General features: G+C 35.5%; 2 protein-coding genes across 3 annotated transcripts; both read right to left on the minus strand.

Moving 5' to 3' along the window:
- Positions 1-3,388: 3,388 nt before the first annotated feature.
- Positions 3,389-15,435, minus strand: LDA (limit dextrinase). 2 transcript variants are annotated; one of them, XM_011026039.1, is made up of 27 exons: positions 15,098-15,435; positions 14,823-15,014; positions 14,652-14,760; positions 14,226-14,362; positions 13,923-14,122; positions 13,590-13,739; positions 13,331-13,391; positions 13,085-13,205; positions 12,795-12,885; positions 12,609-12,702; positions 12,332-12,427; positions 12,023-12,163; positions 11,726-11,776; positions 10,319-10,389; positions 10,053-10,145; positions 9,568-9,658; positions 8,669-8,740; positions 8,016-8,072; positions 7,638-7,706; positions 7,209-7,265; positions 7,022-7,096; positions 6,046-6,134; positions 5,769-5,846; positions 5,409-5,547; positions 4,208-4,317; positions 4,030-4,129; positions 3,389-3,703 (listed from the first exon to the last, which is right to left on the minus strand). In XM_011026039.1, the coding sequence occupies exons 1-27, from the start codon at positions 15,356-15,358 to the stop codon at positions 3,599-3,601; spliced, it is 2,910 nt and encodes a 969-aa protein (XP_011024341.1). In that variant the 5' UTR covers positions 15,359-15,435; the 3' UTR covers positions 3,389-3,598. The 2 variants fall into 2 exon arrangements, with proteins under 2 accessions (XP_011024341.1, XP_011024340.1); XM_011026038.1 differs by having other exon boundaries at positions 14,823-15,020.
- Positions 15,436-17,969: 2,534 nt separating this feature from the next.
- Positions 17,970-19,252, minus strand: LOC105125543 (uncharacterized). Its single transcript, XM_011026040.1, has 2 exons — positions 19,088-19,252; positions 17,970-18,968 (listed from the first exon to the last, which is right to left on the minus strand). The coding sequence occupies exons 1-2, from the start codon at positions 19,136-19,138 to the stop codon at positions 18,252-18,254; spliced, it is 768 nt and encodes a 255-aa protein (XP_011024342.1). The 5' UTR covers positions 19,139-19,252; the 3' UTR covers positions 17,970-18,251.
- Between the last annotated feature and the right edge of the window lie 1,404 nt (positions 19,253-20,656).

Genomic DNA, 20,656 nt, shown 5'->3' on the forward strand with positions numbered 1-20,656 from the left:
AACGAAGATTGTGCCTTAATTTCATTGGATTAATGAAAAAAAACTCGTTTAATCATAAATGCATGTTAATTTATTATTATTTATTTTGGGTGCAAGCTACAAATACTTATACCTGATAATTAGTATTGCTAATAATGAATCATAATTTTTTTTTAATGGGAATTACGGTTGGCCATGTATTTGATTTCCATCCTATAATTTTGTTTCAACCCAAAAAACAAAAAGGATTTTCACTTGGATCGAGGGATGAGGCGGGATTTTAGAGTATTTCAGGAGAAATTACCAATACTTCATGAATTTATTTTGTAAAAAAAAAGGATAAATAGTGAAAGAAAAAATGACATTGAGATACATGAAAGTGATAATAATATTATTTTTATCTTGGCTTATATATATGTTCTCTCTCTTATTTCTCTTATTTCTCTAATTTATTTATATTTCTCTACCATTAAGTAATTATTTACGAAGCACTCTAAAGTTTTCTGAAAAAGAAGATAAAAGCGTGATCCAACCTCACTGCGAACTTAAGTGGAATCTTCTTCTGATAAATCTCAAAAATCAAGATGGGCCATTTTTTAATTCCTAAGATCACAAAATTTTCTACAAAGGAGATGGGGAGTATCTACAATATCTCGCACACAATTGACCATGACATACATGGTTCATGCATAGTGGTAGTGATCACTGAATTTTTTTCACTTCATTAATATTCCTGAGCAAGTAGGTAGCGAGTCAATGCATAACGGGTCGGCAAGTTCTTGACGTGAAGAGCCATTATTGATTGGTTGTGCGAGGCACGTCAGGACCCAGAACCACCCCAAGAAACCATGAATTAGGCAAGCAAAGGATTTTCATAATCATGGGTTCCTCTCTTATCCTCATGATCGTCTACGCCACATGATCTCACACTTCCCTTTTGTTTTCATGTTGTGCTTCTGCAAAAAGTGTGCAAAGAGCTAACTTGGAAGAGATTGCTAGCTAACAAGGATGCCAGTAGTACTGAATGTATAAACGACTTCATAATATATAGTTTATTCTCTTATATTATTATACTATACACTATACTATCTATACTTCACAAGTCATCCATGAAAGAGAGAGAGAGAGGTATATAGTAGCTTCTGAGCCACTCAATGGAATATGTTATGTTGACACTAAAGCAACCGAAAAACTCCCAAATAATTTATTCTCGTTAAGAGGAATTAATTAATACATGAGGAAAATATTAATACAACGAATAGCGATCCACTTTCCTAGTCAACTGTTGCAACGGCTGCTCCTGCGAGGGAGGTTTAGTGCATGTTTAGCAGTTAATTTTTTCAATTATTTTTTTATTTAATTTTTTTAAAAAATAATTATTTTTAACATGAAAACAATCCAAAAAATATAAAAAAATTAAAATTTTTAGCGCTACATAGCCGACCACATTTCCAACAAGCTTTTAATATCAAGGGTAAATGCAGGTAACACTTGTAACCGACATCATCACCAAATAAATTACCACGATCGAGTAAAATTAAAATCACTGTCATCTAGCTAAAAAAGACAAGCTACTAAGATTATTGTATTTATTTTATTTAAATAATAGTGTGGAATATGTTAGAATATAATATGAATTATATTTTAAAATTTTATTTAATAATTTAAGTTTTTGAATTAAGATGGATTATTTAATGCAGTAGAAAATACCACAAATATAAAGACGGATGACTGTACGCGTCATCTGGTAGATCTAATGAATGCCCACGGGAAGCAAGAGCAGAGCTAGAATGGTTTGCCATGCCTAATTACAGAAAAAGAGAGCATCTCTCTCCTAATGAAGTGGTACTACCACTAGAGAAATTTACTGTACAGGCCCTCATTTCACCTAAAGAGCTGTAAACTCTTGACCACCCTAGCGAAACCTGCTAGTTAACACTGATTTGAAACTAATTGCGTGATATTACTCGTGCAAGACAAACCCCAAGACCTTCTACGAATTTGAAGTTGTCACTGTTAACATTCAGAGTTAGTTGGACATCACTTTCTCAAGGGAGTTAGTATAACAACATGTTTCATACTTCTTTGAACTTTATTGGCGTTTTTTGCTTGCAACGTAGGATCAAGGAGTTAAGAAGTTAAGAATAACATGCATGGTTTGGTTTGGTTTTGTATTTTAAAAATGTTTTAAAAAAATTTAATTTTTTATTTTAAATTAATATATTTTTTATATTCTTAAATTGTTTTAATAAATTGATATTAAAAATAATTTTAAAAAATAAAAAATATATTATTTGAATATATTTTTAAATAAAAAAATACTTTAAAAATTATCAGACTCAAAATTCTTTTTTTTTTTTTTAACACTATACATCTACACCTGTAAATAGATCTACCCAATGCTCAACTCGGCTCAGTTGACTTGGGAGTAAAATCACTAGAAAAAGGCGAGATACAACTGATTGGACTGCTATAATATTGCAAATCACATCTACTTTCTCCCCTTTCTTCCCTGGATAAATCACAACCTCCAAACCTAAAATTACTCTAGTGCTGTTAAATTACTAGTAGCAACCCAAATAATCTCTTATTATTTAGTTGCAGTTTGAAATTGCATTTTAAACAATGTTTTAAAAAATCATTTTTTTATAATTTTAAATCATTTTAATAAGGTGATATTAAAAATAATTTTTTAAAAATAAAAAAATAATTTTTTAAAAATAATTTTTTAAAAATAAAAAAATATACATATTAAAATCAACAACCGCATGAATTCGGTGATGAAAAATACCAACATCTACAGACTGAAAGCCGCCCTAGTACGAACTGATTATTTCAACATGGAATTAGCCATGGTTATCAGACCATGTGTTATTATGAGTTGGTTCTATTGCTCTAGGCTGTCGGTGTGAGGTAATCCTTGAAACAGACGTGGGTTATATAGAAAAATAAAATATTTGTTTGGCTTCCAATTTATAATGTGATAGGTTTCCATGTTTTTGAAAATTTTGAAAGTTTTTTTTATTATTTGAATGTATCGAAATAAAAAATATTTTTTTTTAAAGAATAAAAAAAAAACATTTTGAAAGATAAAAAATACTCTACCAAGCTTCGTTCACACCTCTGATAGTTAGGCTCCTCTTGCACTCATTTGTCTTATGAAGCAACTTCTTAACCAACTCTTGTTCACCGAACCATAAACAGACTAGAATAATTGAGGACAGAAATCTCCATCTAATTCTGTTAAAAGTAAAGCGTGTTTGATCACTAACCAAGAACCATCTAACGATGTCAACAGTCTATGACTCTTCCCGAAGGAAACCAAGAACCATCTAACGATGTCAACAGCCTAGGACTCTTCCCAAGGGAAAAATCGAGCCACCCCAATGATCAATTAAGAGAAGATTGAGACAAGAAAAGGAGCTTTTCTAATGAAATTCAATGGTTCAACCCAGTTAAATTTATATTTCATTTCATACCAACAAGTTTTCAATTCGTACATGTCTATTTCTGGTGTGGGATTTCAGCAGGATCAATTGCTGATTATTATGCTCACCTTACGAAATATGACATAAAAGATGCATATTCACCACCGTGTATGGTGGTGGATGGTGTCAATTTACCGATACTCCACAAAAACTGATGTTGTCCTCGGGGGCACAGTGAAGCACCCTGTGGATGTTTCATATGATGAGTTCTTCACAACTTCATCAGCTGACATAGCCTGCATCGAAATTCCCATAAAGGAAAAAACGTTAAATAGAAAACAACATTTTCCAACAGAAATTAACATCCAAATGAAGGAGAAAAACAGCATGGAACAAAAAAAACTTATGGCCACCATCCCTCCCATATTTGTCACTGTTTGTGCAAGTTAAACGCAGTATTTTCTATAACCTCAAAAACAGCTACCCTAAACTTATCCCAGCTAGTCCACCGAGAGAGAGAGAGTAGGAAACTTAATGCTCTATTAGAAGTATTATTTAGAGAGTTCCACTGAAAACTAGGTCATTAGTGCTCTGTCCCAAAAGAATTTCGGAAGATAACTACCTGTATAGGATGCAGCTGAAAAGTTCTTGCCCGCAATACAGGACTGGCAAAAGATACCTCAGATGGACTGGCATTGAAGATCACCACAATGAAAGAGTAGCTGTAGAACAGGCCATAATACAATCAGTCATTGCACAATTCAGAATCATAGTAGAAGCAGTGATATATGTTCACCCACATGGGATCCAGTTGAGTTAATCCTGGAACACCTCTATGGCCATCTTCAAAACTCATCACTATAACACCAGGGACCCATGAAGGACCAGTGTTGTGGAATCGTACCCGTTCCTGGATGCCAATTAGTGTGTCATAATAATGATATACTCACTACTAATCTGATACATATAAAAAGACAGGACAAGGGAGAAACCCAGAAGAAAGCATTGTGAGAGATTAGGTGAAAGACGCCGCTGCAATTTTAGATATTGCTTTTATTTTGAGAACAAACCAAAGTTACAATTAAGCACTGAAAATGTAGGAAAAGAAAGAACAAAGAAAATATCATGAAAAATAACAATCAAATATGAGTGATTTTTTTGAAGAATGCACTGAATTGTTGAATAATCGAGGAATGACATCAATCTAGTCTAGTTCACAAAGTTTCAAGATCATGCAGGCCATAGTTATTTGATCAACTGCTGGTCTGAAGATTAAGATGGAATAGTTATTTGATCACAGCTACTCTAAAGATAAGATGGAAATGGAGAACATCAACTATTTAAGCCTAAAACGTACACTTTTCTCCATGTAACTTTCCAAGAAAATTAGAAAGAATAAATCTGGAGGAGGCCATATGCATAGAAATTGAAGTTCATTTTGGCATTGAAAAAGTGTTTCCCATAAGGGAAAAGGTAGAGTGGCCCCAACTCTCGATTCAATGACATGGATAATGGAAAATGAGCCGCATATTGAAAGTTGGCTCCCTCTATTTAGTTATTTTAAATTCTGAAAATTAAAATAGCTTTTTTAACTTGATTAGGTAATTTACTGTCTCTTAATTAAAAACTAAACAAAAAACATAAGACAGTTAACACCCTTATGTAGGAAACTACTGCCACACTTTATTGCCATGTCAACATAGGTCAAGAGTTGAGATCACACGATCTTGGTCCTTCTCATAGTCCATACAATCAAAAGATGGTAAGCATAAGGCCAGCCGAGGTCAAGCCGAACCTGTTTACACTTCAGGTAATTGAATAGTCAACTATCAAGTTCTGTCACATGAGGTTCCTCCAAGGTATAGGAGGATTAAAACTAAGGTTTCAATAAAGGGCAAGAAGAGACCAATTGCATAAAGGACCTTTTTGTTACATAGGCAGTGTTCACATTAAAATCTCAAAACCATACCAAATCAGCAAGTTATAACTGAAAATTCTTACCTGAATAGCATTAGCTGTCGTCAAACGAAAAAGTGGAGACGAATATCGGATTTGTAACACATCTAAAAAATTATTGATAGCAGCAAGGATATGATTCTTCTGAGGCTTGAAGGATGGATCAGCCAGTCTTGGTCTTATTCTGAGGAAAAGAGACATCCAGAATTTCAAGAGAAACGTTGTGTTAGATGCTCTAGAGGACAAACCATGAAAAGCAGTTCTTTTTTTCCTCCTCCAAGATACCAAGTACCATGAAAACCAGTTATATATATCATAACAGTATTTTGTAGAGCAAAGAAATTAATCAACACAACCAGGTACTTCAAATCGCATGACAATGATTAACACTAAAGTCTTGCTTACAGTGGCCAGTGCTTTTCATTTTTCTGCTTTGGAGGAAGGCCGACCCCCCAGTTGTTGGAATTGTAAGTGAAATCTAGCCTGAAATTAGTTACAAGTAAACTAAGGAACATGAGAGGCATCACCACATAACAAGAAAATATGAATAGAATCTACTAGCAAAATGTTAAAAACATGCAATATTATCGTAATGACAAATTTATAATTAATTAGAATATAAATATTTGAGTCAGATTTAATTAATTGAGATAGCAACTTGAAAACAAGAATAACAGAAGACCTGTTGAACCAATCACCAGAGTTGTAAGAGTCACGATCAAGCGATTTTGAGCGTAGCATCTCATCACCAGAGTGGAAAAATGGAATTCCCTTAAAAAACAGAAAACACTGTCAAGTCATCATAAGATAACAAGTACTAAACAAATTGAACGTGAAACATGATAATGTTGCATGGCTTTCTTATGCCTTGAAATCCTAGCAAACAAAGTACAAGACATAATTAAATTTTAGAGAATTAAAATGGTTAAGTAAATGTAGTTTGCATGATTTTCTCACTAGCTTCTGTTTTTCTATTTTCTTCACGAACAGAAGAGTAGAGTGGGGAGAACGGTATTCCCTTAAACAAGCAGGAAACACTGTCAAGTCATCATAAGATAACAAGTACAGAGCAAATTGACCTTTAATCATGATAATGTTGCATGGCTTTCTCATGCCTTAAAACCCTAGCAAACAAAGTACTAGACAATTAAATTATAGTAAATTAAAATGGTCAAGTGAGCTTGCATGATGTGCTCGCTAGCTTCCTTTTTCTATCTTCTTCAGGAACAGAAGAGTAGAATGGGGAAAAACAAAAAACACTAGTATTTATGACTACGGACTCATAAACGATTATTGGGAAGGAAAGTTTGGGAGTCCTGTAAAACAGGTTACATGATTGGTTGTACAGTTTCAGTTATCAGCCTGATTACAAACATGTCCTATACAGGATACAAGTGTTGAAAGGAACCCAAATTCTAACCAGCTACGTTAACAATTCATTATTTCAAATCTTCCACCGTTTTCAAACATGTTGAAGATATTATTAATGCACTAACTAAAGAGCCTCATTCATTGAAGACAACAAGCTATCTAACATTATCCTCAAGAAGCACATTTTAAAAAGGACATTTATTATACTCGTGATGAAAATTAAAACAAAAATCATTAGTTTGAATCATGAAAATACATCGCTGAACAACAAATGACATGAACTCTACCTGTGACAATGCTATTACACTACTTGCCAAATGATTTAATCTGCATCTCTCATCTACAGAAATTTCCATTGGAGTCTACAGTAAGGAGATGAGTTAGAACAGTGTCATATATACTACTATTGTAAAACAGCATTGGGTCTGTGAGAAAGGGCTAAAATCAAACACTCTAAAAGCATATTGATCGTACCTTCATGCTTACAACATCAAATAGGGTTTCATTGTCATGAGCAGAAACATAATTGATCTGAAAAACAACCAAAAAAGTCGATAACAATGTTTTGCAAATTATCCTTATCTGATGGAGATGTATTAACAGTGATGACAATTAAAAGTGAAAAAATTATTGAGTTCAGCAGCAAAACAAACACTCTGACAAAGGGAAGTGCTAATGCATGATTCAGAGTCTAGATAATTGCAAACAAGTATTAAATGATACATGTCTAGCCAGCGAAGGGAAATAATGCTTGCCAGAGAGCATATGTAAGGAATTTATTTAGTAAAAGCATTATGGCAAACCATAAAATGTGTCTTGAGTGATGTTTCATATGTGTTCCTATTTCATCATCTCAGAACAAGATGAAAAGTTCCCTGAAAGTCATAATAAAATTATCCTTACTGTTTCTGCAGGGTGTAAAGCGTATGCAACAGGTGCCCCACCATAAGTTAAAACTTCCATCCCTTTTACCTGAGAAAAGCAATATAACAAAAAATTTAAGGTTAGCCAATCTCCAAATATTTATAGGTAAGGAAATACCCAAAAGAGAACGTTAAATTTTTTTACCATAAATATATGGCATGCCTGATCTATTGTAGGCTTGAGAGAAGGAGTATCTTACTGTGTGGATTAAATATTCTATGTACTTTCAACATTTGGAGAAGCCAATTGAGGATAGCTTAATTATTCATATTAACCATGCGGTTGAACCAAGTCTAGATGTACGGTCTAAAATATTCAACAGTAAAACAGATCTCTGCACTGCAGGATGATGTATACCTCTTTCCCATCACTATTGGTCAGTACATAATCCCTCAAATTTGCAGCCATCCCAACCTGGACAACATGAAATCAATTAATTAATGATAAAATCATGACTTTAGGATAATTAAATGAACCAAATGACTTATTGGTTATCAAAAAATGAGCAAACAAAAGGTTTAATACTGAGGGTGACAGAAAGATAAATGTACACTGGCCCAGAGAGGCTTCCTGGTCCTCATCTTCCCAACAAATCTAATCTTTCCGTGAATTGGGCCATTCTGTGATCAGCATTTTAAAAGTTTCTTTTTTCTTGAGTTATTAACCAATACGTGGATAGAAAATGTGGGGAAAAAATTATTTATATTTGCTTCGATTTCTAGCCTAGAAACATTTCCAACATAAATCAGTCGCATATTTCCAATGCCGGGTAAAAAAGCACATAACTGAACCTTTATACTTAAGCTTTGATATGGCGCCCAGCCAATAGATCCATAGCATTTTCAGTCCAAGGAAAATACTGGGTGTTTTAAATATAAGTTCATTTGAAATTTTCCATGCATGTAAGAACATCACAGAAGTCATGGACACTACGCTGCACAAACTCATCTGAACTTAAAAGTTCATCTGTTCAACACCATTAAATATGGGACAGCATTAAGATAACTAACCTGGATGTGATCTTTTGCTGCAGAAAGCATGAGTTCTTCAACATCTTTTCCACCATGATCATGACCATTAGGCTACAGAAGAATCAATTACTATTCAGGAAAGCCGCTGTAACCACAAATATAGAGGAATTGAAAGATCATACAGTATTGCACCTCAAACTAAAAGCATAATTGTCCAGTTAAGCATTTCAAAGATCCAGCCAAACCAAGATGTAATACAGACAAACTACTAGACAAAATGCTGCAAAATAGTTTGCTTAACAAAATGACTTTAAAGGAAAAACATAGACCACCTAGTGATGGCAGATGAGTTCAGTATAAATATATTTATAATGAGCTCCTTTTACACACTTTTGAAACTGAATCCATATGTCCTCCAGAAATTGCAAAAGAAAGCACAACTTCTCTAAGAATAGTCAACATCAGAAGGGTTTAAATTCTCTCCATATTGAGGCAGATCTGGTATATGATCGCGCAGAATGGCGTAATAGGATCCATTTAGCTGACCACAGTTAGTTTGGGGTTGAGGGTTGGTTTTGTTGTCCTTGTTGTAATTGGTCAATATCAGACCTTTGTACAGCCTGGCAAATCAAACCCTTGACTAGAAAAATGGCTGTTGTTAATAGGCCAAAAGTGGCATGAAGATTCAACCAGCAGACACACAACAAAATGTTTCCAGATGCATAGTAAATATTTCAGAGATATAGAACAATAGAATAGGGGAAGAAACTTCTACATTTAACCAAGAAAATATTAATTTAGGAAAACCCTTGTGTAAAAGATAATAAAATTTTAGCTATAAAATATTTTTTTCTTTGCTGCCCAAAAATATTTCCTCAGAATTGTCAGCAAGTCACTTATCCATGAAAGTTCATTGCCTTTCCGTTAATAATGATTACCTGCAACATTAGCCCAGTCACAAATCCTTGCTGGAGAGGATGGCCAAATGGAGATCCCCCAAGCATTGCATCCCGAATTCGATCATTAAAACTGAAATTGGATTTCCCAATATTTCATGAAGCCAAAGTGCCTCTGAAAACTAATCAAACTTAAATCACTAAAGTGAGAAGATGGGTGTTTCCTGTGCAAATTACAGAAATCAAAAGATAACTTTAGGAATTGATTCTGGGTAAAGCCGGTTCTAAGGCTTCAACTCCACATAAAATAATTGTTAACTTTTTTTTCCTAACAACAAGGGGTTTCTAATAAATTAAAATTGGTCCCAAGAAGCAGTTGAAGTTGGTAGAATTCTTTCAGTTGTTACAAGATCAACCATGCAATGCTGACAAAAGGGAAATGCTTGTATAATATCCATGTGTCTGAAAATTTTCTTTTTGGCACAGAAGGAGCAATTTATTGTAAAATCTAAAATAACAGATAGTACCTTCCAATTCCAGTCCCACCAATATTGAACTGTGAAGCATTTATCCCACGCCCATTGTTAGCAACTTCACCAAAGTCCCAACCTTCTCCGTATCTATATAAACAGAAGAGTCAATCAGCAACTTATGCCATTGGAATGTCATCGGAAGCAACAAACAATTTCCAAGGCCCTCATCCAAGAGAAAAGAAGAAAACAAAGTAATTATGGTGCACTAACAGTATAACTACGGCAGAAAGAAAAAAACTTACTACATGCTCCAAACTTACATATAGACACTTGAACCATCAATTCCATCTCTTTCCTTTGTCAGCCTGTTGACTGCATCTTTCGCTTTCACCTACACACAAATAACAATGGTTGAGTGGGCATGGCTCTCGATTTTTGTTGGCATGATCCAATAAAGAATTGCTTGAACATCAAATCCTAGGGGTGAGCAAAAAAAAACCACAAAAAAAAAATTGAGAAAATCGAACTATGAAAAAATGCAGGTTGAGCCAATTAGAAAAAATTAAAAAAGAAAAATCAGTTCAGCTCAGGTTTGGTTTTAGAAAGCTAAAACAGAATTAACCAAACCAAACCAAATCAGTTCAAACCGAACTAAACTGAGTTAAAAAAGACAATGGTATAAATATGAAACTTTCTTTTCTTCCCATGCTAATTAGACCTACCCACCCCAAGCCATCAAGACTCTTCTCTCTTCAACTTTCTTACTCCTAATCTTTGTCTTTCATTCTCTTTGAAAAATTGGTCCTAGTTCTCCTTCTTGATAAGTAAGATAGGGGTGCTGTTTAGTTCCAGTAATCGAGCGCTGCTCTTTGTTGGCTATTAATATATCTGGAGTCATATTCTATTGTTGATTTATTTTGCCTTCTTTCATAACCTTAATAGCAAGTATCTTGCAAGTGCATTTAACATATCATTTTTCTGTCAAATGTCGAGGAGGCCATCTAGTCCAGTAGTCATTGATCTGCCCACAATAGTGTAGTATTTACAATTTGTTTGGGATAACTGCTAATTACTATAAGAGAGTAGCAAGGGTAGACCCACCAGAAGCGGGGGTAAAACAAGAGCATGTCTTCTATCTTGATAAAAGCATCAGAGGCAATAGTTTTTTTTTTTTGTGTGTGTGTGCTTGTCTTAAAGGTCAAAGATTGAATCTAATGAAGGGAAAGATTATTTCTAGCGCTTAGATCTCTGTGTTACTTTTTTATATTTTTTTTGGTTTTTCAACAATATAAACCAGACCGGACCAGACTAAAACTGGTTGGTATGAACCTGTTTCAGTTTAAATTTTAAAAAAATAAAAAATAAATTTAGTTTGGTTTTTTTTTTTGTTCAAAACAAACCGAACCAAAAATGCTCACCCCTATCAAATCCGATACAAGTTTCAGCTCCTGGAATTGTTTAGCATGTCAAAGAATCCATGCGTCAAAAAGACACAATGCTATATAATTAGTTTTGCTCCTTGGTCCAGCAACAGAGCAAATCATTTTCTCTTGATAATGACTTATGTGGCAGGCTAACAGAAAACATGTTACTTAGCAACTTGATATAACTCGTAAACATGTCAGAGGAAACTAGAGCATTAATATTACAAGAATTTCTCCCATGCAAATAATTTATATAAAATGATATATGTAAAAAGGTAAGACATGGATTCAAGAGTCCCGTACCATTGTGCTTTTCATTATATGACCCATAAGGTCAAAGCGGAACCCATCAACCTGACAACATGGCATACAATGAACTGTCATCAACTTATAAAAAACATATATTGAAATTCCAACAGATGGAAAAATGACTTTCATAAAGCTCTGCCATAAGCCAGCAACAATTCAATTTATGAACTTGGAAAATCACTATCACTTATTGTAAAACGAGAAGGAATGTATATTTCAAAATATAAGAGAGGAAGAGAAGCCAGGTCAGGAAATGTAAAAACAAAATGGCATCGCAGAGCAAATAACTACCTTATAATTACCAGCCCAGTTTAACATATCATCAATGATCAACCGCTCAACCATATAATGCTCGCTAGCAGTGTTATTCACACATGTGCTATGCTCGATAAACCCATCAGTGTTTCTTCTCAAATAATAACCTGGAACAATCTACATGGAAAACTTAAGAGTTACGACAGTAGCCAGGGCTAACCTTCCACAATAACCAAACATATCAGCCTTGTTAGTAATTTTCTCAGTAAATTAATCCTACAACCACAAGTACTATTAGAAAAGCATGGTTGGACTGGATATTAAAAGAATAATAACTATAAAAACCTTGTCAAGAACAGAATTCTCATCAAAGGGACCATTTCCATGCAAATGATTGTAGACAACATCCAATACAACACGAAGGCCGATACGGTTAAGTGCCTGCAAATCAAGAGGATTCAATTGCAAGAAAATGATTAAGCATTAACTAAGTTGACTACCTACACCATCAAAGCAGTATAACAGTGGTCCATAACACAGATAGTTAAAAAAACAAAATGGCTGCCCTGACATTATGAAGACGAGGACAAAAGGCATTAGCAACAGAATAAGAAAGCCAGACCTGAACCATCTTTCTGAACTCAATTGTGCGGCACGAACTAATTGGGTTGCTAGCATAACTTCCTTTAGGGACCCCCCATAGAACAGGATTGTACCTCCACAAGGAAAACAAAACGATAAAACTGTTTTAACATGAAGACATAATAAACTCGGTGATATTTGTCCAAGTCAGGATTTAGGAGCATACCCCCAGTTATACCCGTCATCATCTTGGATTAATGTGATCTGAGCTTGTTGCTCAGTTGAATCTGGCGGTAATTTTTCCAGCACTGTGCTATCTGTTGAAGCCTAAATGTCATACAAATTAATGATAGCCAACACATGACAGTATATCTCATTTCAAAAATCAGTTTAAGCAATTTAGGTACATTAAAAAAATTAAACCATTTCGCGGAACTAAGTTTGTGGCAATCCATAAACTGCATTACATGTGAACGCGCACAATCACTAGAATATGAGCTACGATAAAATACTTACCCACGCACTTCCAGTTCTCCTTGACATCATCAACACCAGCAAATTGAAAGGTAGGCAGCAAATGGACATGAGTGATACCAGCATTTGATAATTTCTTTAGATGAAGTACACCTGCTGAATCCTTCAAGAAGAATGTGCTTACCGGTGTTAAGTCACTATCATATCAGTTACTTCTAATACATGCAAAACAATCCAACACTTTTGAGCAGTAGATTCTAATATTAGGGGTCAAAAGAGCGGAACTACCTCCAGCGTGAAGGCCAGATAACCACCCTGAAAGTCAGGATGCACAGTATGATCATTGGCACTACAATAGGCACATAGGTTTTAGAATGAATAAGAACCTACAAACTTCAGCATATCATCAGAGCAATTAAAACTTCGGCTAACTCTTTTTACTAGCACATAAGCCTGAAACTGGAATTTTTTTTTCTTTCCAGAAATATAACATTGAAGATGAGCCAGATTATAGAGCCAAGATTCAAGGGCGTTAGTTTTTTTTTACCTGAAATCCCTTACATGCAATTCATAGATACTTATGTCTGAAAAAGAAAGTATAATGGGTTTTTCATCAGCTAATTTCTCCCATCCTTCAGGTTTTAAAGTATCTGAATCAAGATTCACAAATAATGTCCTCTGGCTGTCTGGTGAGAGACTGTTCCAACAAAAAAAACAGCATAAAATCAGAGGAATTTCACATCTGTATACACAAAATACAAATGCAAACATAATATGATGATTGGCAATGCTATATTACGATTAGCAATGCCATAATCAGAGTTTGTAAACGACTTCACTATTTCAGAGAATTGTCAGCAAATTGAGACAGCCAGCATACCCTCTAGCATATGGATCATTTGCATAGCATTTTTCAACGCGTAAGGTGCTAGGATGGTAGACATTCACTTCATACACATAATAACAACCTTCCCAGTCTTTTGATCCTTCAACACTCCAAACTCCATTAACCTCCTTCAACTGAACAACTTCCACTGGATCGCTGCTGTTCGCATTCTTGTAAACACAGGCACACACTGCCTATTTTGAAGCAGGAAAAAAAAACATGACTTATAGTGTAGAAGAAGACGGCTTGACAAAAAACAAACTGACCATAAAGAATCTGTTGCGAAATGTCATATACTTGAGCAGTAGGAGCCCACAGGTAGAGGGACACAGCATCTTCTGAATAATGCGCACCAAGGGGACCATCATATGCAAACAATTCATCTAGAACACCAGGTAACTGCAAACCAGTAGCATAGCTGCATTTCCCATCAGCTGCCAAAAATGAAGAGAACACAGTATCATGAAAATAACTACCTAACCATGAAGCATTTCATCGTTAATATACATACAAAACAATCTCTAAATGCCTTTAGAACAAACAACTCAATACCCATGCCGCTACATAATATAACCAAACAAAACAACAGACCGCAATATCACATGATTAACTTCTAACCGCATGTTTGATCATTAAGTCTATGTGCATATTCACAGTAATCTCTAGGTTTAGGCCAACCAACAAAATCTCTTAGAAAAAACAAGCAATGAACAAAAAACTCACAGCCAAATGTTGCGACGGCTAGCTGGCATTTGACAAGAGATTTGGCATCCACAGTTGAAGGAACTCTGAAAGCTTTGTAATCTCTAATATGAGGAAATTTCGCAATCACCTAAAAAATGTCCAAAAATAAATCATCATCATCAAAATAAAAATAAATTAAATAAGCCTTACATTTTGTGGAATGCCGCCGCTGTCTTCCTCGAGCTTGATTTTAAAGTCATGACCTTCAACTTCACTATCAGTAACGGATAACGCAGCGGTTTGGCTAGCGTATAAATAACAAGAACCGTCTCTAACAACATCCGCATTCCACGCGATTATAGATTGAGTTACCCAAAATGCCCTTGAACACAGCAAACTGTCCTGTAACTGTATCATCCTTTTTAATCATAATCATGATTTGAAGTCACAAGAAACGAATTAACTCATTGATTAAAGAGGAGAACCTGAGAAGGGGATGTTGAAACTTCTAGAGGCATGGAAGAGAAGGAAGAGGAGCAGTGAATGGAGCGTGTAGGCGAGGTTCTGGAGAGGAGAGGAAGCGAGAGATGGCGGTTGCGGTGGTGGTGGTTTGGTTTGCGATTGAGACGGCGTCGTGGAGAAGGAAGTGAAGAAGAAAAACAAACGTTGGAATTTGAAGGACGCAGACCGGTCAGTGATGATAGTGACGAGAGAAGGGAAGAGGAGAGCGAAGTAAGCACCATCATTGATTGGCTCTTCTTCTCCTTATGCGAGACGTGATGTTTATACCATCAGGTGATTTTCTTCTCTCCTTGTGGGAGGCGGGATACTTATTTTACCGACGTAGATTTTTTTTGTAAACAGAAAATCAAGTCAGATATTTACATCCCGGGCAAAACATAGGTAACTGGGCCTGGACCCAAATATTGCGAACATTTTCTGGACTTTAGAAAACCCAAAAAATACTTTTCTAGGTAGTTTACGGCCCATACGATTACCCAGCCTCTCGTTCAAGGAAAGCCCAGTCATATTGCCACTTCACAGTTGATCACAGCACCCACCCAATGTTGTCGTTGCAAGTTTTGAGTGGAGTGGTATTATCGACATTTCCTTATGTTTACTAGTGGGCCATATGATCAAAACTCATGAGCCTAATCAAATAAAATAAGTTTTTGTTTTCTTGATATGGGCCAAGTTCTTTGATTGCTAGTGTCTAGTTTCATTTCAAGCCCTCCAAGCACGGTTCCATTGTATAATCTATGTGATTGAGGCAGAAAAATTGAAGAATAGTAGTAATTTTACCAGAATTATGTTTTATATAATCCCATGTATTAAATGGTCTTGTGCAAAAATCCAATAAACTGGATAGGGTTAGTTTTTTAAATAAAAAATGATAAATAACAAGAAATAAATTAAAGAAATAAAGAATAAGTGCAATTTTACCGAAATTATGTCTTACGAAATTTCATATATTAAATGCTCTTGTGAATGAATCCCATAAATTGGATAGAATTACCTCTTAAAAGAAAAAATTGATAAATAACAAGAAAAAAAATTCATCTTTTTTAGCATCGAAACCACATCACGCTAGGAGGGAAGTCCTCTGGTCAAGTCGTTGCGAGTCCAGCCAGAGAAAAAACTTTTTTTCGACAAAAGTAACATTATTCAAAAACAAAGCACATGGGTTCGTGTACATGACTGAAAAATATAAGCAGGCCCGTCTAGCACGGTCCAGCTCTAACATACATGATTCCAAAAACAAATAATAGGGCACATGAATTCGTTTTTCACGACAAAAATATACATGGGGAAATGACCAAAAGTTGAATTGCCTCTCGTGCACGTTTTCATGAGAAATTGTGTCATATAGATTGGTTCACCATTGAAAGGAAGTGCATGTGGCTTCGTGGCATAATATCATATGCGTTGGGACAAATTGAGCACCGCTTCTACTTCTATTTTTAAATGTTTTTTTTAATACCTTGGTTTATAAAAATATTAAATCAATATTTTTTTAGTGTTTTTATAGATTTTATGTTCCCATATCAATAAAAAATTATTTTAAAAAAACATTTTACGTTACACTCTCAAATATACTGTCAGTGTTGTTCGTCAATGCAGTTGATTAACAAAAATACCACAGTATATTTTCGCTGCGGTACAGTCCACTGCATGCCCTGCGTTGCTGGACAAAAGATCTAGAGAAACCAGGCTAGAACCCAAGGCAATTTGCTGAGAGAGTTTACATGACAAGCCCAAGATGATAAATCTCGAGATACAGCCATTCGTCATCTTCAGAGGCCCATATAGAATGTCTGGTAAATTTTTAATTTTATTTTTATTTTCCTGGTGAAAGGAATGTCTGGTAGCAAGCCTGGATGCTTGTATGTTACGGTAATGTCATAAATCCAAAGTATGGTTCAAGAGAATCAAGACTAGCTTTGGTCTAGTTGTTAAGAGACCAGGTGTATATTCCGTTCAATTAGCTGTAAAGACCATGGATTTGTCTAGTCTTATCCAGTAATTTACAACTTAAGTTGATCTAGCAAAACGCGTGGGACCAGATTTGTGAAACATACAATTCTATGCATGTGCAATCCATCATGATGGTGATAAAGGGTCACAGAAAATTAACATCCATGAAATCTATTTGGCTCCTAGATTTTTCATTGGCTCGATGCACTAGTGGTCTAAAGCAAAACAATGACCTGTGACCATGACCTCTCTTTGAATGTGAAAGCTGGCTGTGGCAGCTTTGAAGAATTCATGCCCAGTTTTAACATTAACTGACCAGGCTTTCGTCTCGCCAATGGGAGGCTGGTACGAGGCATACATGTCGAGAAGAAAATGGTTGTGAATTCATGGACACGGTGTTGAGTCAAGACACCATCTGCTAGAAACCTTATAATATGGTTGGGATTGCTTTGCTCCGACGAAGAAACGTTAATTTCTAGCTTGTTCTCCCCCTTCGATGCCAGAAAAAAAAGTCTCCTCAGGAACTTTAGCTTAGTTAGGTTAATAATTTCTTAGCTAATGTAAAGTTTATGATGATGATGGGTCTTGTTGATATCGTTGTTGCTCTTTAACTGGTCCAGCTCAAAGAGTTGGTCATGCATGATAGTGGGTCTAATTAGATGCACTTATAATGGCAGACACTCACCATGAATGGTTGGTGTGCTTCATGGAAAGGGAAAAAAATATAAGGGGAAAAAATTTATTTATATGATTACTAGTCATGGTCATACTTAACATCATTTCTTTACTCGTAACATTTAACCCGAAAAGCAAAAGCATGAGGAAATAACATGAGCACCACTCAAAATATGGCTACATGGAGCAAAGAATATTGCTGCAAAATTTGTGTGAAAGAGAAAAGCAATATATTGATACAAAATTTTCCAGCTAACATGGAGAATTCAGTACCCATTTTCACATTATACAGTACTCTAGTCTCCACCTGACTTTCCATAGAAGTTAGAATCATTAATATCTAAGACAAAAGTAGTTTACAAATTCCAAACTGATGCATAATAGCTAGGCCATCCGTTTCCAGTTGCTTTCCTTGTCATGATTAACAGTAAGGAAAAGGATGGATGCCCCACAGTACTAGAGAACTATGTGTAAGAACTAAGGATTTGGTTAATGGAGGACAATTTTCTGATACTTGGTGGCAGGTGAAGAAGAATCAGGACCTTCGCCGAAGTCTCGATCCCTCTTCTTGCTCAAACAAGAAGTGAAACTGTTGAAAGAGTCTTCGTGTATTAGCCGAGATGTTGGCGAACAAATGGTTACTGGTGGGATCTCGATGGAGTCTAATTGGGGTGGGTGCTGCCATTGAGGGAGTGGTCCAGCCAGGAGAAGGGTCTGGAGGAGCGGACCAGCTTCCTTCACTGCCTGCAAGAGTTTCCCTTTCTCTGGAAGTGGTTTGTCTGCTGTTAACTCAAGTATCACATCTGGAAGTGATGATTGCGATGGTTGCTGGGGAATTGGGTCACCAAACTGCGAGGGAACAATGACTTTGCTAGAATCAGGAGAGCTGATGTGATTGTTGGAATCACTAGCCTTGGATTCATCTTCACTACTGTAAGTTAGAGCGAGTGAAGCAGATTCTTGCTTCAATTGCTGCATTTCCTGCTGCTGCTGATTTTGCAGCAGTTGTTGCTCGAAGGATAATTTGTCCAAAACTAGTTTCCGGCATTGTATCTGGGCGTCATTTCTTTCCTTAACTGTCCTGCTCAAAAGATTTTTGAGGTGGAATATCTCAATTTCTCTTCTTGCTATCTCCTCCTTTGCCGATACAATTGCTGTTTCAAGTTCTGTAGTATACAGGAGATGATGCCTTATGTCTTCAATCCCCTGCAGTCAGTAAAAAAGAAGTTAAAAACATCTACATTAGTCTGAAAACAAGTACAAGAAACAGAATTGAACAAGGTCAGTAACAAGAAATAGACAAGAATACATGCTGATAGCCTTACCTCATCTTGATAGAAGCATGACCAGTTAAGAAGACTGCAGTGATCTTCCATTTTTCTTTCTTTATTGTCTATATCAGTTGAAGGGATGTATGTCTTGAGAGAAGTAGAGAATGGGAGAGAAGGCAACTTCTTATAGGACCTGAATTTACTAGGTAAACAAGGTAGCTGAGTTCTGTTTACTTTCCTTTTATTCTCTCTTTTGCTTTATTTTCTATCATGGGACATGCGGTTGGACAAAATACACACTAATGGCCAAAACCATGGAAATTGCCTCAAGAAAAGGCAGGTAAAATCTTTGTGCCATAAGATTTTATGTGCACAAAGGACCGCTGCTCCTACTTGAGGAGGGGATGTAAACAGCAGTAAAAGTGGCTGATATAGCCCCTCTTTTTTACTACAAAAGAGCTGCAGAGGGTAAGCACAGTGAACTCACGTGTGGAAGTGAAAGTAAAATTTAAGATGTTGCTGAAATAAGTGCTTGATTTGTCCCCTTAAATAGAACAATCATCAAAATACAGTTCAAGAGATAGCAATAAATAATTTAGACTATTTTACAACCAATTAAGAAAAATATGTCCTCCGCTTTAGCCTCTTCGTAATTCTTAAGCTAAAAGGGCCAGCATCATTCTCCTCATTTTACCTCGAATGAAAAATTCTCTGCCACCGAATTGATTTGGTACTGATTGAGTTTATTCTGAGACTTGAGCTGTACAAGGTATACCTTCAAATCAGATTTTGTGATATCCTAGAAGGGGAAGTCCAACATGACGAATGATTAAAGCTATCTGATCTTAAACTTTTTTTTTCTTTGAAAGTATATAGCCGCTTATATTTCTCTTTTTGACTCTTACAGGAGTACAAGTACATTAGGTTATTAATAGTTTTTTAGCACTTTACACTGGTCTCATTGATTTTTTCAATGCAGTAAGTTATTAAAGTCTTGGTAACGTGTTTTTTTCAGTTGAAAAAAATTTAAATTATGTGGAATTTAATTTGATGTTACTCTATCTTATAAAAAATAAATAATTCAAATTAATTAAATATAAATTAAAAAATTCAAATTAACTAATCAAACCTTAATTCATAAAACTAAAATAAACAAATTTTTATTAAAAGGTAAATTAAAAGGGAAAAAACACCGTTTAGAAGTGAATTCCCCTCCTCAATGATTAGTACATGTAAATACTTTTCTGACAATGTTTGCTAAACTCTGCGCTACTTTAGATCATATATAGGGTATCAAGAGCTCGGCAAAAAGATCGTGGGAATGATTTCATTCCCATCAGCAACGATCAAGATAAATCAATGCAGCCACGTTTTTTAGCCTAATCAAACTACACTGGAGCATGGAAACTAAATATATAAGCAAGCATTTTGATCCAGTTCATATTTTGACACGTCCCTTCAAAATTTCTCTTGCCAGAGACTACAGCTTAACGTCTAAACCAACCTTTCTCTCTTATCCCACTTGGAATCATGTCTGAACTTAACGTCTAATCCATTATTTCTTTCTTATCCCACTTGAAATATCATGTCTGCATGCATCTCCCCCCCCCCCCCACACCCTCA

This window comes from Populus euphratica, unplaced genomic scaffold (assembly GCF_000495115.2).
Source record: "Populus euphratica unplaced genomic scaffold, PopEup_1.0 scaffold22.1, whole genome shotgun sequence".
NCBI classification, from domain to species: Eukaryota; Viridiplantae; Streptophyta; class Magnoliopsida; order Malpighiales; family Salicaceae; genus Populus; species Populus euphratica.

What these genes read in the sequence shown, in the direction of transcription:
- LDA (XM_011026038.1), bottom strand. Translation starts at nt 15,358, where the DNA reads ATGATGGTGCTTACTTCGCTCTCCTCTTCCCTTCTCTCGTCACTATCA. An exon ending in GCGGCGGCATTCCACAAAAT is followed by an intron (nt 14,761 to 14,822) that starts GTAAGGCTTATT and finishes GACATTTTTTAG; the next exon opens with GTGATTGCGAAATTTCCTCA. An exon ending in GTGTAATAGCATTGTCACAG is followed by an intron (nt 6,135 to 7,021) that starts GTAGAGTTCATG and finishes CTGTTTTTTAAG; the next exon opens with GGAATTCCATTTTTCCACTC.
- LOC105125543 (XM_011026040.1), bottom strand. Translation starts at nt 19,138, where the DNA reads ATGGAAGATCACTGCAGTCTTCTTAACTGGTCATGCTTCTATCAAGAT. An exon ending in CATGCTTCTATCAAGATGAG is followed by an intron (nt 18,969 to 19,087) that starts GTAAGGCTATCA and finishes TACTGACTGCAG; the next exon opens with GGGATTGAAGACATAAGGCA.